Source organism: Nomascus leucogenys, unplaced genomic scaffold (assembly GCF_006542625.1).
Source record: "Nomascus leucogenys isolate Asia unplaced genomic scaffold, Asia_NLE_v1 001124F_42480_qpd_obj, whole genome shotgun sequence".
Lineage (NCBI taxonomy): Eukaryota > Metazoa > Chordata > Mammalia > Primates > Hylobatidae > Nomascus > Nomascus leucogenys.
This window is the reverse complement of record NW_022096192.1, coordinates 15,330-42,491: the sequence shown is the minus strand read 5'-3', so window position 1 is coordinate 42,491 and position 27,162 is coordinate 15,330. Positions and strand designations below refer to the sequence as shown.

The 27,162-nt window shown below is 45.6% G+C and overlaps 1 protein-coding gene across 1 annotated transcript; it reads left to right on the top strand.

The window, feature by feature from the left end:
• The first annotated feature begins 6,721 nt into the window (after positions 1-6,721).
• On the top strand, positions 6,722-26,254 carry LOC101179508 (zinc finger protein 354A-like). Its single transcript, XM_030808667.1, is given in 7 exon segments — positions 6,722-6,866; positions 8,465-8,547; positions 10,410-10,536; positions 12,063-12,158; positions 24,213-24,232; positions 24,234-24,825; positions 24,828-26,254. Coding segments are annotated over 6 exon segments (1,815 nt in total). The 5' UTR covers positions 6,722-6,866; positions 8,465-8,514; the 3' UTR covers positions 25,775-26,254.
• The last annotated feature ends 908 nt before the right edge of the window (positions 26,255-27,162 follow it).

Genomic DNA, 27,162 nt, shown 5'->3' with positions numbered 1-27,162 from the left:
TGGAAAGAACAGAAGGAAATAAGAGAGAGCATGAATTTCGTATTGACTTCCTATTTACCCAAAGAAACTGAGAAGCAAATCCCAGAAATGTCTGCGTTTTCCTGAATTGGCAGTGAGGTATTTTTCCATTTGTGGAAGTGGGTCTTGTGATCTAAGTCAGTTTAAAAAAAAAATAAAGGGGTTTACGTTTGCACATCTGGGTTTTGGGACTGTAAAATTCATGCCTGTTACAGAAGCTATTTAACTTCAGCCAGGCGCAATGGCTCACTATTATAATCCCAGCACTCTGGGAGGCCAAGGCAGGTGGATCATGAGTCTGGAGTTCGAGACCAGCCTGGCCAACACAGTGAAACCCCCTCTACTAAAAACTACAAAAAATTAGCCAGTTGTGGTGGCGGGCGCCTGTAATCCCAGCTACTCTGGAGGCTGAGACAGGAAACCGCTTGAACCCGGGAGGTGGAGGTTTCAGTGAGCCGAGATTGCGCCACTGCTGTCCAGCCTGGGCAACAGAGTGAGACTCCATCTCAAAAAAAAAAAAAAAAGAAAAGTTATTTAACTTCAATAAATGGTGGGACTTCGTTGAAAAATAAGAGACAAAGAAGAGAAAAAAAAACATGCTGTGTGTTTGGGGTATGGGTAGGTAGGCTAAGTGGGGAGACAATAATGAAAGCTGGATTTTAAATCCCACAGCAGAAAGAAGCCCAGAGGGGACTGTTAGGGAAGCAAGCCCGTGAGTGGTAAGGGCAGTAACTTCAAGTCCTGAGGGTGAGATTTGAAGCCTCAGGGCCAGGGATGTGAGGCTTTCCCTCTCCCTCCACCTCTTTGCCCTTGCCTTGCTTCTCTCTGCCCCTTTCCTCTATTTCTGTCGTCTAGATGTTTATACCCTACGGTATCTTCTACTGAATATTTGGGAAATGTTAATGCTAGTCATCTAATTGTTAAAATCAAACTCTTTGCCCTACGTAGTTCTCATTAAATGATGTTGATGATTTTATACAAATGTGTTGACATTTTACCATATTATGTTTTTAAACAAAAGTACAAACTTCAGACTACATTATATATTTTGTTTTTGTTTTTGTTTTGTTTTTGAGAAGATGGATCTTGCTCTCTCGCCCAGGCTGCAGTGCAGTGGCGTGATCTTGGCTCACTGCAAACCCTCCGCCTCCAGTTCAAGCACATTCTCCTGCCTCAGCCTCCCGAGTAGCTGGACTACAGACATGCACCACCATGCCTGGCTAATTCTGTATTTTAGTAGAGATGGGGTTTCACCATTCGCCACGTTGTCCAGGCTGTCTCAACTCTCTGACCTCAGGTGTCTGCCCGCCTCAACCTCCCAAATTTCTGGGATTACAGGCGTAGCCACCATGCCGCCTCAACAATATTTTTTATAAAAAAAAGAAAAAAACTCAGGTCTTCCCCAATGGAACAGAACAGAGGCCTCAGAAATAACGCCACACATCTACAACCATCTGATCTCTGACAAACCTGACAAAAACAAGAAATGGGGAAAGGATCCCTATTTAATAATGTGCTGGGGAAAACTGGCTAGCCATATGTAGAAAGCTGAAACTGGATCCCTTCCTTACACTTTATACAAAAATTAATTCAAAGATGGATTAAAAACTAAATGTTAGACCTAAAACCATAAAAACCCTAGAAGAAAACCTAGGCATACCATTCAGGACATAGGTTGAGCAAGGACTTTGTGACTAAAACACAAAAGCAATGCAAACAAAAGCCACAAACTGACAAATGGGATCTATTTAAACTGCCATCTGCCAACACCAAGTGTGTGGAAAATTTCCCCCAGTTCATGATTCTACACTGGAAAAAGTGAGACTGACACGGACAACCAGCTTCCATTGCTCATCCTGGGTTGCTGGACAGGAGATCTGTCCCTGCTCAACCCACAGGAAGTACCAAAAATCCCTGAAGGAAGAAATACCCCTGAGACAGCCAGAACAAAGGGGGAGCAGGACTACCATTCCCAGCTTTGAAACCCTGCTTGGTAACTTGGCCAAAGAGATGCCAAATCCAAGTGGCTGTTCATCAGCATTATGCTGTGAGAGGTTCATGCCACAGTTCCCTGGTCATAACCCCTGGCCAGCCTTCCTACACAACCAACATATCCCCTTTGAACCTCCCCCATTTAAGGCGAGCAGCACTGTTGACCAGAACCAAGGCAAACCTGTCCTACAGCCACCGTCTAATGCTAAAAAGAAGGCAGAGACCTACTTGCGGGGAATAGAAACTATCAACAGGTTCCGGGCGCGGTGGCTCACGCCTGTAATCCGAGCACTTTGGGGGGCCGAGGTGGGCGGATCACCAGGTCAGGAAATCGAGATCATCCTAGTGAACATGGGTAAACCCTGTCTCTACATGAAAAAAAAAAAAAAAAAAAAAAAAAGCCGGCGTGGTGGCAGGGCCTGTAGTCCCAGCTACTCCGGAGGCTGAGGCAGAAGAATCACTCGAACCCGGAGGCGGAGGTTGCAGCAAGCCGAGGTCACATCACTGCACTGCAGCCTGGCGACAGAGCGAACTCCGTCTCAAAAAAAAAAACACAAAACAAAAAAAACTATCAAAACTATCAACAGGTAAATTACAAAGAATCTCTAAGTAAAACATATCCAATAAAAATCAAAACAAGCCAGACAGAGAAGACTGGAATAAATAATCCTCCAATAACCATATAGCTGTACGTTCACAAGAAACAACAGCAAAGAAAAGTACAGCCAATATCTCTGCTGAACACAGATGTAAAAAACCTCAACAAAACAAGAGCAAGCGGAATCAACAACGTATTACAAAGATCATTCACCATGATCAAGTGAGATTAATCCCAGACGCAAGGATGGTTCAACATACCGAAATCAGTAAAAATGTTACATCACATTAACAAAACTAAGAACAAAAGTCGTATACTCATTTCAATAGATGCTGAAAAGCATTCAGTAAGATTCAGCATCCCTTTATGATAAAAACCCTCAACAAGCATGGTATGGAAGAAATATACCTCAAAAATAATAGAGGCCACATATGATAAACTCACAGCTTTACACTGTTTAGTATTATAAGTAATCTAAAGATGATATGAATATGTAGGAGGATACATATCATTATATGCAAATAGTATGCTATTTATAATAAGGACTTGAGCATCATCAGGTTTGGTATTCACAGTATTCTGGAACCAATCCGCTGTGGATACCTGGGCAACTGTACTGGCTGTTAGTAAGGGTCTACTTCTCAACTTGGGTGGATGGTTACAGGGGTATTACTTTTATAATCCTGTTCTATACTTATAATCTATGTGTTCTAATTGGCTTTTTGTATGTATAGTTCATATTTTAAATAGCGTAAGTGCTGGAGTGGCTAAATCAGAAGTTTATTGATTGTGTTCCTTTCTCATTACTTTCTAAATTGATTTCCAGCTGGCTATTGAGTCTACTTGTGATATGGTTGACTCCGTGTCCCCACCCAAATCTCTTCTTGAATGGTAGTCCCCACGTGTTGAGGGAGGGGTCTGGGACGACTTCCCCCTGTGCTGTTTTCATGATAGTGAGAGTTCTCCTGAGATGTGGTTGTTTTGGAACGTGTGTGGCACCTCCCTCTTTGCTCTCTCTCCTGCTTGCCATGCTAAGACATGCTTGCTTCCCCTTCACCCTCCGCCATAATTGTAAGTTTCCTGAGGCCTCCCAGTCATGATTCTTGTTAAGCCTGTGGAACTGTGAGTCAATTACAGCTCTCTTCTTCATAAATCACCCAGTCTAGGGTAGTGTTTTTGTTTGTTTGTTTGTTTTTTTTGGAGACGGAGTCTGGCGTGATCTTGGCCCACTGCAACCTCGGCTCACTGCAACCTCCACCTCCCGGGTTCAAGCAATTCTCCTGCCTCAGCCCCCACCAGTAGCTGGGATTACAGGGGCGCACCACTATGCCTGGCTAGTTTTTGTATTTTTAGTAGAGACGGTGTTTCTGCATGTTGCCAGGCTGGTCTCGAACTCCTGACCTCAGGTGATCCACCTGCCTTGGCCTCCCAAAGTGCTGGGATCATAGGCGTGAGCCACTGTGCCCGGCTGGGTAGTTCTTTATAGCAGTGTGAGAACAGACTAATACAGCTTGCTAGCCAAATTTCATAAGGTCTGTATACTATAAAGTGTGGCCTTCAAATCAGAATTGTAAACACTTGAGCCTGCTTAGATATCTCTGTGGTTGAGCCAGTAGGCTGATGTTCATGAATGAACACACTGCCAAATAAGACAAAAAATATAAAATAAATAATATGAGAAGTGTGATTCCATTTTTGTTTCATACACACAAATGTGTGTATGTACACAAAATAGCATTTATGAATAGATATAACAGTGTTTCTGCTGGACTTATTTATTTATTACATGTTTCTTCACTCCATATGCTGTGTAAATGTTTTATAATGAATGCATTATTTTCATAGTTGGGGTAAACAGAAAAGCACTTTCCTTTTTTTTTTTTTTCCAACGGGGTCTCGCTGTGTCACCCAGGCTGGAGTGCAATGGTGCAGCGCAGTCTCAACTCTCTGCCTCCCGGGGGTTCAAGTGATCCTCTTCCTGCCTCAGCCTCCCAAGTAGCTGGATTACAGGTATGCACCACCATGCCTGGCTAATTTTTGTACTTTTAGTAGAGATGGGTTTTCACCATATTGGCCAGGCTGGTCTCAAACTCCTGACATCTCCACCTACCTGGCCCCCCAAAAGTGCTGGAATTACAGGCATTAGCCACCACTGCACCAGGCCACTTTCCTCTTTTGTTTTTGTTTTTAAGACGGAGTTTCACTCTGTTGCCCAGGCTGGAGTGCAGTGGTGCAATCTCAGCTCATTGCAGCATCTGCCTCCTGGGTTCGAGCAATTCTCCTGCCTCACCCTCTTGAGTAGCTGGGGTTACAGGCATGTGCCACCACGCCCAGCTTTTTTTTCTTTTTTTTTTTTAGTAGAGATGAGGTTTTGTCATGTTGGTCAGGCTGGTCTCGAACTCCTGAAGTCAAATGATCCACATGCCTCGGCCTCCCAAAGTGCTGGGATTACAAGCGTGAGCCAGAGGTCTTCCTCTTTAAAAAATTACGTATACACACAGTATTTCAAAGTGATGCCAAAAATTTGAACATTTCAATAGGAAACATCCAACATACCAATTAACATCAGAAAATATCTGAATGATTAACAAGGATAAGGCAAATTTAACAGGTACTCAAAATCACATATGAAAACAAGATAAACTATTTGCACTATTAAAAAATCAAAAGCATTTTAAAAATCCAGAGTGGGCAGGGGTACTAGGCACATATTGTTGTGAACTGCCTATGGAAATACAAACTAAAATATTCCAGGAAGGCAACTAAGCAGCTAGGCAACGTGCTCAGATGTCTTCAAATTCTACCAGTCCTCCATCCGGCAGTCAATTTAAAGCGGTTTAAGAAAATAATCTTCAAAGATACAGCTGCAAGGATATTAAAGGTGTTTAAAAAAATTGAAGTAATGTAAACAACTAAAATATAAATTATATAAATAACTAGGAGTTTAGTTAAATATATTGAAATAAGCTTAATTTAATTAAACTTTGTTTTGTTTTGTTTTGTTTTATCGAGACGGAGTCTCGCTCTGTCGCCCAGGCTGGAGTGCAGTGGCACAACTTGGCTCACTGTAACCTCCGCCTCCCGGTTCAAGGTTCAAGCAATTCTCTGCCTCAGCCTCCTGAGTAGCTGGGATTACAGGCACCCGCTACCATGCCCAGCTAATTTTTGTATTTTTAGTAGAGACGGGGGCTTCACCATCTCGGCCAGGCTGGTCTTGAACTGACCTCGTGATCAGCCCGCCTCGGCCTCCCAAAGTGCTGGGATTACAGACATGAGCCACTGCCCCCAGCCAATTAGACGTTTTTTTTTTTTTAAATAATTAAATGCAATGGAATGGAATGAAGCTATCAAAATGCCACTGAGGGAGAATATTTATTGACAAATTCAAATGTTCAAGGCATATTCTTAAGTAGGGAAGCGCCAAACTTTCTAAATGGAGCCGGTGTTCTTTTTGTAACTGAGAAGATTTAGTTAAGAAAAAATGAAAAAAAAAAATACACACACACACACGCACACCCGTTGGCTTCACGGAAGCTCCCTCCCCTTTGCTTCAGGAACTTCTGGGAGTCCTCGTCCATTCTCACCTCAGCGACGAAACCCCTCCACATACCCTTTTTCTCCTCACATTTATCCCCCAAAATGTTTTATAATCGTGTATGGCTTATTGTCTGCTCCCTACCCTCCCAAAAAAAATGTTCTCCAGGGCAATGACGTTTGCTTCATTCATTGATAGGTTTGAAACCACTTGCAACCGTGCTTGGCACACAGCAGGTGCTCAGTGCTGCTCTGGTGAATAACTGAGGGGAAATAGGTGTGTTCTGGGCCGTTGTTTTGCTGCCGCCCACGCCCTCCCTCCCGAAATCCACACAGACACAGGGTTGCAAGTTACTGTCCTCAGCGAACCTCCCCTTATCTTCCCTATAACCAGGAATCTGGGGCCCTCCAGCTCACAGGGGCCCTCTTGTGGCATATGGGCGCCTACAGCTCAGCCAGAACACCGCCTCAAACGCATGGAACTACACTTCCCTGAATGCCGGCGTCCTCCCGTGGACTCCATTTCCCAGCGGCGTCAGCGGCTGCCCCGCCCCTCCTGGTCCCCGGCGCGTCGCGGGGTGAGCAGCGCCGAGCCTGAGGTCGCCCAGACGCCGTCGGGGCGGAGCCGGGTCGCGAGGCTGCACCCCGGCCGGTGGTTCCGGAGCTTCCCGCCTGCGGAGTGCGGCTGGGGAGGCGCGGCCCGGGAACGCCCGAGCTTAGGGAGGTGAGCGTCGGAGGCAGGCCAGGCAGGGAGGAGGCGGCGCCCGGCGCGGGGACGGCCTGCGGCCGCCGGGGCTCCAAAAGCCTTTGTGGGCGCTGGCTCGCACCCCGGCGTCTGTCACCGACCCCGCGCCGGGATCTGGACTCTGGCCCCCCCGCGGGGTGCTCCCTCGCCTTTGGTGGTGCACCCGCGTCCGGCTCGCCACCGGCCACCGTGGACGCCGGGCTTGGCGTTTCCTCCCGGCCCGCCCTGCCCGCTCCGTGTGGGCCTCGCGGACTCGGGGCACCGGGACCCCAAGGGCAGGGCGGAGGCAGCCGGGCCCCGGTTTCCGAGTCCGTCCCCAGGACGGCCACCCCTCCCGCCTGGGACACCCAGCGCTTTCCTCTTCAAAGCCGTTTTCTGGCCAGGCGCGGTGGTTCACGCCTGTCATTCCAGCACTTTGGGAGGCCGAGGTGGGCAGATCACGAGATGAGGAGATCAAGACCATCCTGGCTAACATGGTGAAACCCCATCTCTACTAAACACTCCTGTAATCCCAGCACGTTGGGAGGCCGAGGCGGGCGGATGACGAGGTCAGGAGATCGAGACCATCCTAACACGGTGAAACCCCGTCTCTACTAAAAATACAAAAAATTAGCCGGGCGTGGTGGTGGGCACTTGTAGTCTCAGCTACTTGGGAGGCTGAGGCAGGAGAATGGCGTGAACCCAGCAGGCGGAGCTTGCACTGAGCCGAGATCAAGCCATTGCACTCCAGCCTGAGCGACAGAGCGAGACTCCGTCTCAAAAAAAAATGAAGCTTGTGTTAGAAATGGGATACATGGGATCGGGCGTGGTGGCTCACCCCTGTAATCCTAGATTTTTGGGATGCCAAGGTGGGCAGATCACCTGAGATCAGGAGTTCGAGACCAGCCTGGGCAACACGGTGAAACCTCGTCTCTACTAAAAAATACAAAAATTAGCCGGTGTGGTAGCGGGCACTTGTAGTCCCAGCTACTTGGGAGGCTGAGGCAGGAGAATTGCTTGAACCCGGGAGGCAGAGCTCGGAGTGAGCCGAGATCACGCCACTGCGCCACTGCACTCCAGCCTGACCAACAGAGTGAGACTCCGCCTCAAAAAGCCGTTTTCTGTGGAGTCAGGAGATGATTCGTTGGCGGGAGGGAGAGGAACCAGGTGGGAAAAGGCTTGAGGCGGAGGGAAGTCGTCCCGGGGCCGTCGTGGTGGGAGTTCCGGCCCCGCCTCTCAGGGGCGTGAATGGGGCAGGTGCCCCGGTGCTGCCTCAGTTTCCTGAGCGGTGCGGTGGGTGCTGGCAGTGCCAGCTGGCGCCGAGGAACTCAGCGGCGTGGGGCGCGCCCTGGCCCTGATGGGCTCAGTGGGTCGCTGCTGCCACTGCGGGTCCAGCGTCCCCTCTGTAAGCCCCAAGCCTGTGAGGCCTGGGCCTGGCCTGGCTGCCCAGCGCTGCTCTGGTCCGCGGGCTCCTGGCTCCTCCCGAATCCCTCTGAGGGCGCGCGGGGTCCTTCCCAGCGGGAGTCGGGGTTTCAGAGCTGCGGATTCCAGGGCTGGAAAGCAGAAGGGGTTCTTCCTGGCTCCCTTTTTCTTCTCAGATCTGCCTTCTGGAGACTGCACCGTCCTCACGGAGAGCCAGAAAGAGGACATGGCTGCCGGGCAGCGGGAAGCGAGGCCCCAGGTGAGCTCATTGCCCCTTCAGATCCTAGTGGATGGATTTTCCCCACTAACTGGAGTTCTTCACCCGGGACCATCTTCAGCCAGGATGGAGCCCAAGTCTTTTTCCTTTGGAGGAGCTGGTCTGCCCTCATGAGTGGTGGATTCTGTAGGGAGGACCACCCACCCCCCCATCCGTGTCTAGCGGTTCTCTTTTTTTTGAGTCTCGCTTTGTCGCCCAGGCAGTGGCGGGATCTCAGCTCACTGCAACCTCTGTCTCCCGGGTTGAAGCAATTTTCCTGCCTCAGCCCCCCGAGTAGCTGGGATTACAAGGCGCCCGCCATCACGCCGGGCTAAGTTTTTTTGTGTGCTTTTATTAGAGATGGGGTTTCACCACGTTGGCCAGGCTGGTCTCAAACTCCTGACGTCAGGTGATCCACCCGCCTCAGCCTCCCAAAATGCTGGGATTACAGACGTGCACCACTGCACCCAGCCCGAATAAATCATTTTCTGTACACATTTATTTGTGTGTGTGTGTGTGTGTGTGTGTGTCTGTGTATGCCTGTTACCATGTATGTTACCATTTTTACCTTTTTTTATTGTGGCAAAATATATATAACATAAAATTTACCGTTTTAACTTTTTAAGTGTATAATTCAGTGGCATTTTAGGTATTTTCACATTGTTGTGCAACTATCTTCGCTATCATCTTCATTGTGTAGATTATCACATTTATTTCTTAACCCTAGGGGCAGGCATTAAAAGGCAATTTTACAGAGTAGTTAAGAATGGAGGCTTAGTCAGACATCTGCTGGATTTGAATTACACAAGAAAAAACAAAGTCACAGAGAGGATAAGAAATTTGTACAAGTCAGCCGGCCGCAGTGGCTCACACCTGTAATCCCAGCACTTTGGGAAGTCGAGGCCAGCAGATCACCTGAGGTTAGGAGTTCGAGACCAGCCTGACCAACATGGTGGATCCCTGTCTCTACTAAAAATACAAAAATTAGCTGGGCATGGTGTCGAGCGCCTGTAATCCCAAGTACTCAGGAGGCTGAGGCGAGAGAATCATTTGAACCTGGAAGGTGGAGGTTACAGTGAGCCGAATCATGCCATTGCACTCCAGCCTAGGCAACAAGAGCCAAACTCCGTCTCAAAGAAAAAAAAATGTGTACAAGTCACACAGCTGGTCGGTGACTGTGTGACCTGGTCAAATTTCTTATCTTGTCTGTGACTTTGTTTTCTCTTGTGTAAAGTGGTAACAATAATGGTATCGTCTTCACAGGATTGTTGTGAATGTTAAATAAAGATTATACACTGCAAATGAACATAAAGCTCTAAGAGCAATACCTGGCCCATAGAAAGCCTTCAATAAATTATAGCTATTTTACTCTTCATCATTACTATCCTTAAGCTTGAGTAAGCACACAGAGAGTACCATTAGTTGCTTAACCTAACATCCATCATTAAGTATTTAGATTGTTCCTGGTTTTTTGCTCTTAAAAACACCATGAATATGTTTGTGTGTACTTTTGTGCACTGTTCATTTCGTACAAATAGAGTAATTGGTACTTTAAAGAGCATACTTTAAGGGTTCTAATATGTATTATCAAATCGCCATCAGAAAGAGTTTTCTAATTAACACTCCCACTAATGGCCGTAATTCCTCCACCCATCTCTTACAGTGGCTGCACAAGGCCTGAATTCACTGTGTGCTGCTCAGTATATATTTGTTACTGGCCAATTATTCATTAAATGAATGATCTAGAACCTTCAGAAGCTTGAATAGTATCAGAAGTGTTTCACGGGCAGCCTGTCTTCCCCACTGCCGCCCCCTCCACTCTGTGAGGGTGCTCCTGGGTGAGCTGGAGCGACTTGTCCTTCCAGGTGTCACTGACATTCGAGGACGTGGCTGTGCTCTTTACCCGGGATGAGTGGAGAAAGCTGGCTCCTTCTCAGAGAAACTTGTACCGGGATGTGATGCTGGAGAACTATAGGAACCTGGTCTCACTGGGTAAGGAAATTTCCCCTCTAGAAACAGAACTCAAAAATCAGGATATCTCAGCACCTCCTTCCCTGAATAAAAGCAGTTGATCACTGAAAAATTTGAGCTGAGTTTGAGGATTGTATGAATCAGATCTTTATAAATAAACATTAAAAACATATTCCCCCTTATAGGCATGGAATTGCCCTGTGTCTGGGAATGGAAGAGGTGGTATTGATAATCATTCCTCTGCCTCCATGTAACTGCACACTCGAAGTTTGTCCATGATTCAGGCATCATTTCCCAACGATTCTGTAGTTTGCTTGTCTCCCAGCAGGGGGCTTCATTCAGCCTCTAGGCCTGCCACCTGCCTTTCCCACTTGTCTTTTCCAGGGATCAGCAAACTTACTATAAAAAGCCACTTAGGCGGGGCGTGGTGGCCCACGCCTGTAATCCCAGCACTTTGGGAGGCCAAGGCGGGCAGATCATAAGGTCAGGAGATAGAGACCATCCTGGCTAACATGATGAAACTCTGTCTTTACTGAAAAATACAAAAAAAAAAATTAGCTGGGTGTGATGCCGGGCGCCTATAGTCCCCGCTACTCTGGAGGCTGAGGCAGGAGAATGGCGAGGAGCTTGCAGTGAGCCAAGTTCCCACCACTGCACTCCAGCCTGGGCGACAGAGCGAGACTTTGTCTAAAAAAAAAAAAAAAAAAAAAAGCCACGTAGTAAAGATGTTAGGCTTTGTGGCCTGCGTAATGGTCTCTGTAACATATTTCTCTTGTTTTTTTCCACCATTCTTTGCACAGGGCCATACATAAACAGGCAGTGGTCTGGATTTGGCCCATGACCTGTAGTTTGCTGATCACTGCCATCCTTAAAAGGGAGTCAGATAGGCCAGGCGCAGTGGCTCACGCCTGTAATCCCAGCACTTTGGGAGGCCGAGGCGGTCAGATCACAAGGTCAGGAGATCAAGACCATCCTGGCCAACGTGGTGAAACCCTGTCTCTACTGAAAATACAAAACTTAGGCATGGTGGCATGCTCCTGTAGTCCCAACTACTTGGGAGACTGAGGCAGGAGAATCACTTGAACCCGGGAGGCAGAGGTTGCAGTGAGCCGAGATTGTGCCACTGCACTCCAGCGTGGCAATAGAGTGAGGCTTCTCCTCAGAAAAAAAAAGGGGAGTCAGACAGTGTTTTTTGTTTTAGACAAGCTACCTGGTACATAATCCTTTTCGTAGATAACCTACTTACAAAATTTAATCAGTCTCTATATCTTAACATTTCCTCTTCTATAGAAAGCTAGTGGTATCCTATTACCAATACTGGCATGTTGGTCATATTTTCCTAACCGATAATTAATTATCCCAAAGTCATGTCCTACAAGTCACTTGTCTTTTCCTCACCCTACCCCCTTACCTCCTAGGGGCACAACTGAAGCACTACACAGAAGCTCTTTGTACCATCCTATGAGTTCTGTGTTTAAATTGGGGATAACTGTATCAACACAAAACTGAGTCTGATTTGTTTTGTTTTGGTTTTTGTCTATGTGCAGGGCTCCCATTTACCAAACCAAAAGTCATCTCCCTGTTGCAGCAAGGAGAAGATCCCTGGAAGGTGGAGAAAGACAGTTCTGGCGTCTCCTCTTTAGGTAAGTGGGTGGCCCGAGGTGCGCGGGAATCGCCGCAGACAGGTCTGCTTAATGAGAGGAGGTAGGAACGTTGGTTGGGAAATTCCCTTGAGGATTCTCAGGCCTCAAGAAGTGGTGGGGAAGGGGAAGCCCAGGCTCTTAGACAGGATTACTCCCTTGTAGTCACTTCCCCATGAATCTCTCAGAATCTCTTTTCTTACTCTTTCCTGTTGTTTTAGAATAGGGCTGTTTTTTCATGTATTCATTCAGCAAACATAGTATATTTAAGGAATTTCAAATAATCACTCTGGCTGAAGCTCAGGGTGTATTTGGGAAAGGAGGAGGTGAGGAAGGAGATAGCCTAGAAAGCTAGGGAAAGGCCGCGTGGTAAGTGCTTGGGCACAGTTCTAAGAGGTGGAAACTGTCCCGTGGGCACTGGAAATCATTGAAGGATTTGGGCAGAAATCATATCGTCCTTGGTATCTTATAAAAGTTGGTCTGAATCAGAAACAGTCGAGTCTCCATCCGTGTAAGAACAACGAAGGGACCTGCGGCGTGTCCTTACTCTGGTGAGCACCACCACCCTGAAAACAAGTCCAGGGACGTGGACAGAGCTCCCAAAAAGTTACAGAGCGTTGTTAGGACGCCACCATTTATGTCTAGTGAAAATTACGTGTATGTGTAATGTGCATGCACGTAAGCAGACAGAAAGGTTAGGAGGACACACCTTAGCTGGTGACATTAGTTACACTTGGAATGGGATTGAGAATGGGTCCATGAAAGGGGATGTTATTTACATGTAATGTTTTAATTTTTCACAAAGAGAATATGTTTGTGACGTTCTTAGGTGATTTGAATTCACAAGAATGGTCACTTTGGAAGCATCGTGCTTGAAAGTGAGGCAGAACACCAGGCACGGTGGCTCACGCCTGTCATCCCAGCACTTTCGGAGGCTGAGGCAGGCGGATCACCTGAGGTCAGGAGTTTGAGACCAGCGTGGCCAACATGGCAAAACCCTGCCTCTACTAAAAATACAAAAATTAGCCAAGCGTGGTGGGCAGGCCTGTAGTCCCAGCTACTCCAGAGGCCGAGGCAGGAAAAATGCTTGAACCCGGGAGGCGGAGGTTGCAGTGAGCCGAGATTGCGCCACTTCACTCCAGCCTGGGCGACAGAGTGAGACTCTGTCTTTAAAAAAAAAAAAAAAAAGAGGCGGGAAGCCTTGCAGAGCCATTGCAGTCATGGAGGGAGGCGGGAGGTGAAGGGCCTGGAAGAAGGCACTTGCCGTGAGTTCGTGAGGGAGGAGGTGGTGCCTGCGTGATCAGGGCACAGGAGCAGTTGGGTGTGGGATGGATTTCACTTGAGATGTGAGTGAAGTAGTCAAGTGGGGAACCCTGGTGGGCAGGTGTGTAAGTGACAGGGCTGAGATTCAAGGGAGGTCAGGGAGCCCATCAGCATGACGGGCATTAGAAGCCTGGAGCTGGCCGGGTAAGGGGCCAAGTGGAGGCCCAAATTTCAGGAAACAGCATTTGCGAGGTGCCTAAGCAGGAGGAATCTGACAGAGCCCGAGAAGTAATCAGAGGAGAGAAACGGGGAGGGGCCATCGTAGCAGTGGGGGGCTGAGAGCTGTTGAACTAGGGGGCTCTGGCTCTGGGGGATCGAGGTTGAACCCTCGCCCACAGCTTTGTATAGCATTGGGCAGAAAGGGACGCAGGTCTCGTGCTTCTGGAGTGCACGGTCTAGTGGGGGACAAGGTGAACACGCTCAGTACACACAAGGCACAGAAGGACACGTTCCAGTGAGGAGCACGTGGGAAAGACACAGTGCTGTGAGAGTGCAGAGCAGGCAGGTGGCGTCAGCAAAGGCTTCCCTGTGGAAGGGCCTGGGATCAAAGGACTGAAGAATTGCTCAGGCCTAAAGAATGATGGTCATGAAGGTCCGGAGAAGCAAAGCCAGCAAGGAGAATGTGGAACAGGCACCCAAGAGAGAGCCACGGGCCCTGTCACAGGGTTTGGTTGCTGCTTGAGAGCCAGGCACAGGCTCTGAGAGCCATAAGCAGCCCAGGGCAGGCCCAGGCCGTATTCTACAGCCACCAGCCCATGTGGAGTACCTGACGACCACAGTGCAGGGCCTGTCAGGTCCAGAGGGCTCAGTGACGGCCCCTCGTGCCATGGGCCCAGCAAGGAGCTGCAGGGCAGGCAGCCTCGGTCCCCCACAGCCCCTGTGCTGGGGAGAGCTTTCTCCTCCCTAAAGAAAGTTGAGATTTTTTGATATGGGAACCACACTTGTTTATCTTTTTAACTCTCCTTTGGGAGAAATACACTATGTGGTCTGGCCCTGGCTACCTCTTCACCCTCATCTCCTTCCACTCTGCCCTTCATTCGAGGCCTCTGATCACCCTTGGCCGCCCCGAGGTTTGTCAGGGGGGCCAAGCAGGCCCCCACTCAGGGCCTCTGCCCTGCTTTTTTCTGTCTGGGACTGTTCTTCGTGGCGGTCATGCGTCCATGTGGCTCACTCACTGCCTTGTGCTGCACAGGCCTCGGCTCACACAGGCACAGATCATCTGACATGCAGCCCTGCAGCCCCCACGCTATCTCCTCAGCGTGCTTTATTTTCCTTCCCTGTGCTTAGTGCTGCGTAATAGACCTGTGTCTTCATCATCTCTCTCTGCCTCTGCATTGTAAGCTGCTGTAGGAGGGGTTGCCTCATTCATTCACTCCTGTTTTCCAAGAACCTGAAACAGTCCCTGGCCAGGGTAGGCGTCCAGTTGTATAATGAATGAACGAGTGACTTGGACTAGGTTAGTGGTGTTGGAGACAGAAAGAAGTGAACCAGTCCCAGAGATGTCCAGGAGATACAGCCAGCAGGACTTGGATTCGACGTGGAAGATATACGAGATAGGGTTGTCAGGGATGCTTGTTTTCTTTCTGGTTTGTTCTGGGATGATCAGTGATGTCATTCAGCGAGATAGGAACACTAGAATCAGATCAGATTTGAAGATATAAATTTGGTTTTAGATGAATTGTTTTTGGTTGACCTAGCTATCCCAATGGCGATGACAAGTAGTGTTGATTTCAGAGTACAGTACCTCAAAATATAGACTGAGCATGAAATGTAATTTGGGAGAACCTGATCAATAAAGGGTGATTGAAATAATAGGGGAGGGTGAGTTGGCCTAGGGAGAGCATTCATATTACAGTAAGAGTAAGAAAGAGCCTAAGACTGAATCTTGAGGGACTCCAGCATTTCAGGAAGCCAGGCAGAGAGAAATGAACCCATAGGGAAGACAGGTAAAAGCATACTATAAGGAAAATCAGGAGAGGCAGGTGACATTGGAGGCAAGGCTCATGATGGAATGGTAGCAGTAGATGGGGAAAAGTAGACGCATATGAGGCAGATTTAGATGGCAGAATAAAGAGGTCTTGGTAATTGATTAGATGAGCGGGCTGAGGGAGGGAGAAGCATTAAGGATAACTCTTAAGGTTTTGATTCAGAAGTGGTGCCATTTACAGAGACAAGGGGTTGACCAGGTCGGAGGGAAGAATCGTGGGTGTGATTTTCGGTGTGTTGACTTTGAGGCATCTAAGCTGCTATTTTGAGTAGGTCGTCTGTAAGGGGGAGTCGAGTATAGGAGATATCTTCCTTAGAAGATGAGTCTACAATTGAAGTTGCCTGTGGAAGGATGCAGAGTGAGAAGAATTGGGGGCCTAGAACTAAAGCTAAGGCACTCCAAGGATGATAAACTGTGGTACATCCACACAGCTGTAAAGTGGAATGAGGAAGACCTCTGAAAATTCCACTATGGGGTGACCTCCAGAATGTGAGAATAAGTACAGAACAGAACAGTTAGTACTGTTATCTAAGAAAGGTGGGTGGGAATACCAAGAAAAGTGTGTGTCTATTTACTTTCACTGTCATGGGCCACATAATGTTTCAGTCAGTGATGCCCTACACATATGATGATGCTCCCTTACATGATAATACTGCATTTTTCCTGTTCCTTTTCTATGTTTTAATATGTTTAGATGCACAAATACTTACAATTGTGTTACAGTAGCCTACAGTATTCAGCTAAGTAACATACGGTATAGGGGTTCTAGCTTAGGTGTGTAGTAGCCTATACCATCTAGATTTGTGTAACACACTCTGTGATGACTGCACATCGCCAACAATGCGTATCTCAGAACATATCCCAGTCATTAAGCAGTGCAATTATTTTTTTTAGAAAGATAAAAGCAAAAGAAAAAGAAGGAGATGAATAAAATGGTTATCTATAAGGGGAAGGAAGAAAAAGGATGGAACGGGGTAGAATCTAGCACTTTTTGAGGTCTCAAAATTCTGACTTCAGAACTATAAAAATGGTTTATAAAATTATAAAACAAAATTAAACAAAAATGAGAAAGTACCCCCTACATATTGAAAGCAGAATAAAACCACCCGAATTGTGTTCCAGGTTGGTGGCTTAGCCACAAAAAGAATTATTTGAATTGCCTTTACATTGCAGCAGTTTGACTTATTAGTGGTATGTATTCTAAGGGCAAAAGTAACCGCAAGCAATAGTGTTAATTTTGGTGGATGTGATAAGAGCAGTTTCAATGTTTTTACAGATGGAATGATTGCTGTCTGGGATTTGCTTTAGCACAATCTAGTGGATGAGATGTAAGGGTTTGTATTAGTTTGCTAGGGCTCCATACTGAAGTACCACAAGCTTCATGGCTTAAAACAGTAGAGATCTACTGTCTCACAGTTCTGAAGGTCAAAATCAAGATATTCGCAGGGCCCCACTCCCTCTGAGACTCTGCATAGAATTCTTCCTTGCCTCTTGCTAGCTTGTAGTGATGGCCAACTTGGAGATCTCCGTGGCCTGCCGCTGCATCAGTCCTATCTGTGCCTCCGTCTTCACACTGTGTTCGCCCTGTGTCTTCACATCATCTTTCCTTCTGGATGCCTGTGTCCACATTTCCCCAGTTTACAGGGACAACAGTCACGTTGGATTAGGACTCACCCCAATGACTTTATCTTAATTTGATTGAACCTGCAAAGACCATAGTTTAAAATAAGGTCGTGTTCTGAGGTCCTGGAAGTTAGGACTTCTACGTCTCTTTTGAATGATGCAGTTCAGCCCAAAACAAGGTTATAATAGTGTTGATGGTTATTGAAACTGGCTTGGAGATTCATTGTACAATTCACATTACTTTTACATATGCTGAAAATTTCCATGTTAAAAGCTTTAAAAATAAGAGTTACCACAACAACATTTCTAGAACAGCTTTTCTCTTTTCCACCAGCACAAAGATTATGGAGGATGTTTACAAATATGCAATACTGCCCCCGTCATGGTTCATGTACCGTTCCCAGCAGGTTGCTCCCTGAGTTCTCTGACTCTAGAAAACCTTGTGAGACTGCAAATGCAAATGACATTTTTATAGGTGGAGCTTTTACTCTGTCTAGCTATAGGATAAGGTGGGGATGGATACTTCAGCAAATAAGTCTGGAAAACTGACCTGCGTTCAAAGACTTGGGTGCTGCCTTCAGCCTGCGTGCTACCCCTTCATCTAGCCTATGGCGATTCCTTTCACATCCTATCTTATATGTCAGTTCTTACAAAACACTCCAGCAACGTCCTGCTGTACCCCTTTTCTACCTGCACCCTCACTATCTAAGGACAGTTGGATATGATTCTAAGCTCATGTTCACGTCCATTTCTAGCTTATGTTTCTATTGTAGAAATTGTCATATTGTATTGTGATTACCTATTGATGTCTTCATTTCTAATGTCTAACTGTAAACTCCCTGAAGAAATCAACTGTTCCTTTTAATTACTGGATCCGTAGGGACTGTGGATCACCGATGCCTAGGATAGAACCTAATACATAGTAGGTACTTTTTAAATATTTGATAAATTAATAAAGTAAGGAGTGACCAATGCTTTTTGAAATAACATGAGCAATTCTGTGTATTAAGAGGAGTAAATCCAGTGGGAAAGAATGCTGGAAAGGCGAGAAACAGGTCAAAGGAATAACTTGAGCATCAGGAGCAAGTCACTCTGCGGTGAGGAGATCCTGAACTTAGACATATTCACGATGGCTTGCTAGAGACATTTTAGTGATGAGATTTAAGAGAATGTGCAGCCTGGGCAACACAGTGAAACCCTGTCTCTACAAAAGATAAAAATATTAGCCAGCCTTGGCAGCGTGCACCTGTAGTTCCTGCTGCTCAGGAGGCTGAGGTGGGAGAATCGCTTGAGCCCCGGAGTTTGAGGCTGCAGTGAGCTATGATGGCACCACTGCATTTCAGCCTGGGCAACAGAGCAAGACCCTGTCTCTCAAAAAACAAAAAAATAAAGATTTTGATGACTGCCTAGGGAAGAGAAAATTCTAAGATAAAACTAAGAATTTATGGTAAAGTAACTAAAGAGATGATGGTGTCATTTTGAACTGGAAAACATATAAAAAAGGTTTGAAAAGGAATGCCCTGGGTTCAGATTTGGACAGGCTGAATTTAAAAAGAAAGATACCCAAGTGGAAATTCTAGCCAGCAGTTGGAAAGACCTCTGTAAAGTGTTTTTCAGGATAGTCGCACACACAGGAGGTGTGGGAGGGAATGAAATCACCCAGGGAGAGAAGGTTGAGGAAACATTCTCCGGGTGTAGTAAGAGTCCAGGTGGAAGAGTCTAGACCTGATAACAGGAAGTGGTCAGGGCAGTGGCCATCAGCAAGATCATTCTGGTTTCTCAACTTCTGACCTAGGTCTTCACCTTGTTTATCAGGTAGCTGAGGCCTGGGCTGGATTCTAGGAGGAAGCAAAGGTTGAACTGCACTTCCAGAGACCTATTTGTAGGCCTCTAGAAAGTTCTAAACAGATCATAAGGAAGAGTTAGGATATCCACAATCCAAAACTCATGTCTGCTTCAGTGAAAAACATGATTTCGGGACTAAAATGTTGGCACTTTAGAGTTGGGATGAGTTTTCCAGAATTGATAATGGACTTTCGAGTCGTCATCATACCCATTAAAAAATAAAAGCTCCCCGTGTCCCATTTGGTTACTCTCCTTTAGAAACTGTGGAAAAGGGTTTCTGCTCTGGATGTTTCTATTTTCTCACCTCCCATTCTTTCCTCCGTGCACTCCAGTTGGGCTTTCTTCCTTATAATTCCACTGATAGCTCTGTTATTAAATCCCAAGCAACCTCCGTCTTGCCACAATCAGGATTAAGTTTTTAGTCCTCAAATTATTTGCCACAGTTATCATTCACTCCTCCCTGAAGTACTTCTTCCCTTGGCATCTGGAACACTGTAGTCTCCTGATATTATTCTTCTTAACCGCTTAATATTTCAGTGTCCAAGTGATTCCTTTCAGTTCTTCAGCTTTAAATCAACCCACATGCTGCTGACCCCCAAATGCCTGTCTGTAGCTCTGACCTCCCCCAGATCTCCAGAATAATAATCTAGTATTTCAATATCTTCCTGCAACTCTATTAAGGCATCTCAGCCATCACAAACATACCAGAAACAGAATGCCCCCTCAGCCTTGCCCCTTTCCTGGTCTTCCCCTTCTAGCCTTGCTCCTTTCCTGGTCTTCCCCTTCCAGTCTTGCCCCTTTCCTGGTCTTCCCCTTCTAGCCTTGCTCCTTTCCTGGTCTTCCCCTTCTAGTCTTGCCCCTTTCCTGGTCGTCCCCTTCTAGTCTTGCCCCTTTCCCAGTCTTCCCCTTCTAGCCTTGCTCCTTTCCTGGTCTTCCCCTTCCAGTCTTGCCCCTTTCCTGGTCTTCCCCTTCTAGCCTTGCTCCTTTCCTGGTCTTCCCCTTCCAGTCTTGCCCCTTTCCTGGTCTTCCCCTTCTAGCCTAGCTCCTTTCCTGGTCTTCTCCTTCTAGTCTTGCCCTTTCCCGGTCTTCCCCTTCTAGTCTTGCCCCTTTCCCGGTCTTCCCCTTTTAGTCTTGCCCCTTTCCCGGTCTTCCCCTTCTAGTCTTGCCCCTTTCCCGGTCTTCCCCTTCTAGCCTTGCTCCTTTCCTGGTCTTCCCCTTCCAGTCTTGCCCCTTTCCCGGTCTTCTCCTTCTAGTCTTGCCCCTTTCCCGGTCTTCCCCTTCTAGTCTTGCCCTTTCCCGGTCTTCCCCTTCTAGTCTTGCCCCTTTCCCGGTCTTCCCCTTCTAGTCTTGCCCCTTTCCCGGTCTTCCCCTTCTAGCCTTGCCCCTTTCCTGGTCTTCGCCTTCTAGTCTTGCCCCTTTCCTGGTCTTCCCCTTCTAGCCTTGCCCCTTTCCTGGTCTTTCCCTTCTTGGTGGTTGTGGTGGCAGCTCTCAGAATTCTGGCTAGAAACCTAGGCATGATCCCTAACTTTCCTGTTTCCCTCTCAGCTTCCTGGGAGTCCTGAGTCTTGTTATTCTTGGTCCCGCTAGCTCTTCCTTCACAGTACAGCCTGGCGTAGTCATCTGTACCTCCAGCCCTTTCTCACCTGAAGAGCTGCAGTAGCTTCTTCAGTAGCCTCTCCCCTGCCTGCTTCCACTGGTGCCCCAGCATAGTCGGTCCACACAGCAGCCAACTCAGATGAACACATAATTCCCCAGTGGCTTCCCGTAGGCTTAAATTCCAGTCCTTATGATGACCTGCGCCTTAGAGGATTTGTCCCCCACCTCCTGCTCCACTCTTTTGTTTTTTATTTTTGTTTACTTATTTATTTATTTATTTTTTTGAGATGGAGTCTCACTCTGTCGCCCAGGCTGGTGTGCAGTGGTGTGATCTCGGCTCACTGCAACCTCTGCCTCCCGGGTTCAAGCAGTTCTCTGCCTCAGCCTCCCGAGTACCTGGGATTACGGGTGTGTGCCACCACACCCAGCTGATTTTTGTATTTTTAGTAGAGAACAGGTTTCACCATGTTGGCGAGGCTGGCCTTGAATTCCTGACCTCAGGTGATCCACCCACCTCGGCCTCCCAAAGTGCTGGGATTACAGCTGTGAGCCACTGTGCCCGGCCCTGTTCCACTCTTATTTTATCATTTCACCATTTTCCCTCTTCTTGTTTTACTCTGGCCAGTCTCTCTGTTGTTCCTAAGTCCGCCACACTTTTGTGTTTGCTGGTTCCTTTGCCCAGGGAGCTCTTGAGCACTTTCTTCAGATATCCACATGACTTTTATTTATGTACTTGTTATTTGTCCCTTCATCCCCCCTCCTTCCCCAGCATGTGCGCATGTGCACACTCCAAAGTATAAGCTCCTTGAAGGCTGGAACCCTGTCTTATTGAATACATTATATGCATTCCCCATAACATTACCTGGCCCACAGTAGGCACTTAATGATTATTTGTGTATGGAAAGGATGCTGCCAGCATATGTAAAGATAAACAAGTAAAGTCATGGAGTGCTCCTGAAGCTGCATGTAGTTCAGCATACCTGGCAAGAAGCCAGGGGAGGGGGGGTGAGGACAGGTGGGTAAAGGTCAGATCAGATAGTACTGTATTCACCATGTTAAGGACTCCTAAGAGTCTTCAAGACTCTTAAGAGACTTCAGATGTGAGTCATTGAAAATCTATTGGAGGACCTTAAGGAAGTTTGCCACATAGTAAAATATTGATCTTAGAAAGATTGGCCGGGCACGATGGCTCACACCTGTAATCCCAGCACTTTGGGGAGGCTGAGGTGGGCGGATCATGAGGTCAGGACTTCGAGACCACCCTGACCAACATGGTGAAACCCGGTCTCTACTAAAAATACAAAAATTAGCCAGGTGTGGTGGCGTGTACCTGTAATCCCAGCTACTTAGGAGGCTGAGGCAGGAGAATCACTTGAACCTGGGAGGGGGAGGTTGCAGTGAGCCGAGATCGCGCCACTGCACTCCAGCCTGGGTGACACGGTGAGATTCCATCTCAAAAAAAAAAAAAAAAACCACAGAGATTATTCTGGCTGCAGTGTGGAGACTGAATTGGCAGAGGGCAAGACTAGTTAGGACATTATGGTAGAGATAGTAAGGCATGGCAAACAAAATATCACTGAAGTACCTGATCCCCCTGCTCAGGGCTGTAGCAAAGGTGAGGGGCCTTTCTTTACACTAGGCCTAAGGCAGGTTCTGTATGGTTGCCTTACAAGCTAGAATCCAAGTTGCAGAATCTTGCTGCTGCCTTCTTCCTAGCACATATATTAAGCCTAGAAACAACGACCGATATTCACTTCATTTTTGCCACTGCCCCCTCCATATATGTGGCCTAAATAATGTATTAAAATTTGATCACTTAATTTAGCAAGACTGAAACGAAGAAGGAACTAGGAAGGTGTTAAGCATAAAGTTAAGAAACTCTGCTTTCCCTTACAGTAAATAGTATAAAGATATAGGGCATGTGAAGTTAGGGAGGGTGTGTGGAGTGAAAAAAAAAAAACCAAAACCCTAGGGAATACCATTATTTAAAGAAGGAATGGAAGAAGAGTTATATGAAGGGAACTAGTAAGTGAACACTAATAAGGGAAAAGCAAAATGTATTGTGTTTATTAAGCAGAAGTAATTTGTAGACGTGTGAAAGTGACTGTCATATAGGAATCGCAAATACAGTGAAATACAAATGGTCCCTTTAAACAGTTACCTCTACCCCAGGAGAAAATGCTAAGACTATGAGCATAACCATTCCCCTGAGAGAATTTAGTATTTATTGAATTGTGTTCTTATCCAATTTTAATATTTCTTCAATTCTGTTCTTTACTTTTCCACGTTAACCATGTTTTATCTTATATATCCATGCCTGTCTTATTGTTGATCTTTGACTCTTTTCAGCCCTCCCGTGTAGCCTCTCTTGCTTGATGCATGAGTAGGCTGCCTTCCTATCTTGCAACTCTTGGCTCTAGGCCAGCCTTGTGGCACCTCTTGTCGATTAATTCAATAACAGGGCCCTCCTGTTTGAACTGGCCCTGAAAGCTCTCTAATCACCCATGTACTGGCCTAGGAGGCAGCTTCTACAAGGGTCTGAAATGTGTGTGTGTATGTATGTATAACACATGTGCATATTTGTATATCTATGAAATGCGTAAGAATATTTGACATTGTTTGAGTTAGGAATGTATAAGTAATTAAGGCAGATTAACACAACATACAACTTTTGTATACAATTGGAGTGCTGTCAAGAGGATCTGCAGGAAAATAGGGCATTCTGATCTGCTTGTGAAGAACAGTTATGTTAGAAAAGGAAAGTGAGATACATACAGACATAGATATAGAACTATAATATACTATATATGTGTGTATATATTAGAAAGGTCAGTAATACATATGTTTAATATTCTGGTAAGTGCTATAGTAAGGAGAATGGACTGTGGCTGCTCAGAGTCAAAGGATTGAGAGAGTCCATTTTTGAACTGAATCTGAAGGATATGAGGGAATTTGACATGGGGTGGAGGGACTTTCCAGATTAAGAATAATTACATAAAGGCCAAGCACGGCGGCTCATGCCTGTAATCCAAGCACTTTGGGAGGCCGAGGTGGGTAGATCACTTGAGGTCAGGAGTTCAAGACCAGCCTGGCCAACATGGTGAAAGCCTGTCTCTACTGAAAATACAAAAATTAGCGAGGCATGATGGTGGGTGCCTGTAATCCCAGCTACTCAGGAGGCTGAGGCACAAGAATTGCTTGAAGCTGGGAGACAGGTTGCAGTGAGCCGAGATCGTGCCACTGCACTCCAGCCTGGGCGACAGAGTGAGACTGTCTCAAAAAAAAATTACACAAAGAAGACAAATGTCAAAAAAAAAACAAACAAAAAAAATTAGGATTCCATCATGGGTTTTGGGTCCTGACCCCAAACTTCCTCTTTCAACTCATGATGCCCTTATAACCCTTTTCTCTGTTCTTCATTAGCCAATTCTTCTGGTCACTCTTTCTCACCCTCTTTAAATGGGTTTGCTTTATTTTATTCTTCACCCTAGTACTTAAATTGCTGTCAATTATATTTTGTCATACTGTCTAACTGTCCTACTTTTTCTTCTTGCAGTTTTTTTCATACAGATATCAGGGCCTTATTTAAATATCACCAATATTTATTCCTTCTACACTTTTAGCCTCAGTAGTCAGATGCTATGATATCACATGAAACATTTTTGATTTTTTTTTCCCTCCAGGATCGAAGAGCAGTCATAACAACCACAAAGTCAACGCAAACACAAGACTCTTCATTTCAGGGACTGATACTGAAAAGATCCAACAGGAATGTACCTTGGGATTTGAAATTAGAAAAGCCTTACATATATGAAGGCAGATTAGAGAAAAAGCAGGATAAAAAGGGAAGTTTTCAGATAGGTTCAGCTACCCACAAAAAAATCCCCACTATAGAAAGAAGCCATAAAAATACCGAATTGAGCCAAAACTTCAGCCCAAAGTCAGTGCTTATTAGGCAACAGATACTTCCCAGAGAAAAAACACCACCAAAATGTGAAATACAAGGAAACAGCCTCAAACAGAATTCACATTTACTTAACCAACCAAAAATTACAGCAGATAAACGCTATAAATGTAGTCTGTGTGAAAAAACCTTCATTAACACTTCATCCCTTCGTAAACATGAGAAAAACCATAGTGGAGAGAAACTATTTAAGTGTAAAGAATGTTCAAAAGCCTTTAGCCAAAGTTCAGCTCTTATTCAACATCAAATAACGCATACTGGAGAGAAACCCTACATATGTAAAGAATGTGGGAAAGCCTTTACTCTCAGTACATCCCTTTATAAACATCTAAGAACCATACTGTGGAGAAATCCTATAGATGTAAAGAATGTGGTAAATCCTTCAGCCGAAGGTCTGGCCTTTTTATACATCAAAAAATTCATGCTGAAGAGAACCCTTGTAAGTATAATCCAGGTAGGAAGGCATCTAGTTGCAGCACATCCCTTTCTGGATGTCAAAGAATTCATTCTAGAAAGAAGTCCTACTTATGTAATGAATGTGGCAACACCTTTAAGTCTAGCTCATCCCTTCGTTATCATCAGAGAATTCACACTGGAGAGAAACCTTTTAAATGTAGTGAATGTGGGAGGGCCTTCAGCCAGAGTGCCTCTCTTATTCAACATGAAAGAATTCACACTGGAGAAAAGCCCTATAGATGCAATGAATGTGGGAAAGGCTTTACTTCTATTTCACGACTTAATAGACACCGAATAATTCATACTGGAGAGAAGTTTTATAATTGTAATGAATGTGGTAAAGCCTTAAGCTCCCACTCAACACTTATTATTCATGAGCGAATTCATACTGGAGAAAAACCATGTAAATGTAAAGTATGTGGAAAAGCTTTCAGACAGAGTTCAGCTCTCATTCAACATCAGAGAATGCATACTGGAGAAAGACCCTATAAGTGTAATGAGTGTGGGAAAACATTCAGGTGTAACTCATCGCTTAGTAATCACCAGAGAATTCATACTGGAGAGAAACCATATCGATGTGAGGAATGTGGGATATCTTTTGGCCAAAGTTCAGCTCTTATTCAACATCGAAGGATTCATACAGGAGAAAAACCCTTTAAATGTAATACATGTGGAAAAACTTTTAGACAAAGCTCATCACGTATTGCACATCAGAGAATTCATACTGGAGAGAAACCCTATGAATGTAATACATGTGGGAAACTTTTCAACCATAGGTCATCTCTTACTAATCATTATAAAATTCATATCGAAGAGGACCCCTAGAAAGTCAATTTGTATGTGTGAAAGCCTTAAACCAAAGCTCATCAAAGAATACATCCTTGAGAGAGATGTAATAAATGTCATGGATGTGGAAAAAAAAGGTAATAATTTAGCCCTTATTAGATATTCAATTCCATGGATAAACCTCAACTATATAATAGATATGAGGAAAGTGTTTGTGCTTGTCAGACACTTAAAAAAATAACCTGAGATGAAGAATTTACAATTGGAGACATTGACTTTAGCCATTTGTGAAATGGGTTTGCTTTTTCCCTTTTCCTACAGACGTATATGCTAGATGTCACGTGATCATCAGTAACAGATATCTGAGTGGGTGGGGAGGTATGCTTTAGATTTCTCATTAGAAGACCACCAAACTGGTAATATTTTTATAGCATTTTAATAGCATACAAATGAATTGATCAAATTGTACCTTTTTAGAGAAAAGGACCAAAATAAAAGAAAAATGAATTATGAACTACCTCTCAGTCTCTGGGGTTCGTCCTTTTCCTACCCTGATGTCAAATTTGTGCATGGATTTCATTAAAAAAGAAAAAGAAAAATCTGGTGTTCTAGTAGTTGGGAATTTTCTACTCATGGTTTTGCATTTTATTTCTCTGAAGTCATTTATTAGGAAGGTATACCAGTTATATGCCCTGAACTGTATTAGATAGAAAAACAGGCAATAATTTCAGGTTTAAAGCTACTAAATATGTATGTATTTATTATTTTTTTTTTATTTTGAGACAGAGTCTCACTCTGTCGCCCAGGCTAGAGTGCAATGGTGCAATCTCGGCTCACTGCAACCTCCGCCTCCCAGGTTCAAGCGATTCTCCTGCCTCAGCCTCTCGAGTAGCTGGGATTACAGGCACCTGCCACCACACCCGGCCATTTTATATTTTTAGTAGAGACAGGGTTTCTCCATGTTGGCCAGGCTGGTCTCAAACTCCTGACCTCAGGTGATCCACCTGCCTCGGCCTCCCAAAGTGCTGGGATTACAGGTGTGAGCCACCATGCCCAGCCACCCTAAATATGTATTTTTTAAATTTATAATGAATACATCAGAAGAACTTTCACAAATCTAACACCTGTGGCAAACTCTTGAAAAGGACATTGCTATGGTCTCAATGTTTATGTCTCCCCCAAATCCCTATGTCCAAATGCTAACCTCCAAGGTGATGGTATTATGAAGTGGGATGTGTGGAGAGGTGGTTAGGTCATAAGGGCAGAGCCCTCAGTGCCCTTATCACAGAGCCCCCAGGGAGCTTGTTCTGCCCTTCAGCCATGTGAGGGCACAGTGATAAGATACCTTCTTTGAATCAAGATGGCCATAACCAGACACCAAACCTGCTAGCACTTTAAGTTGGTTTCCCAGCCTCCAGAACTGTGAG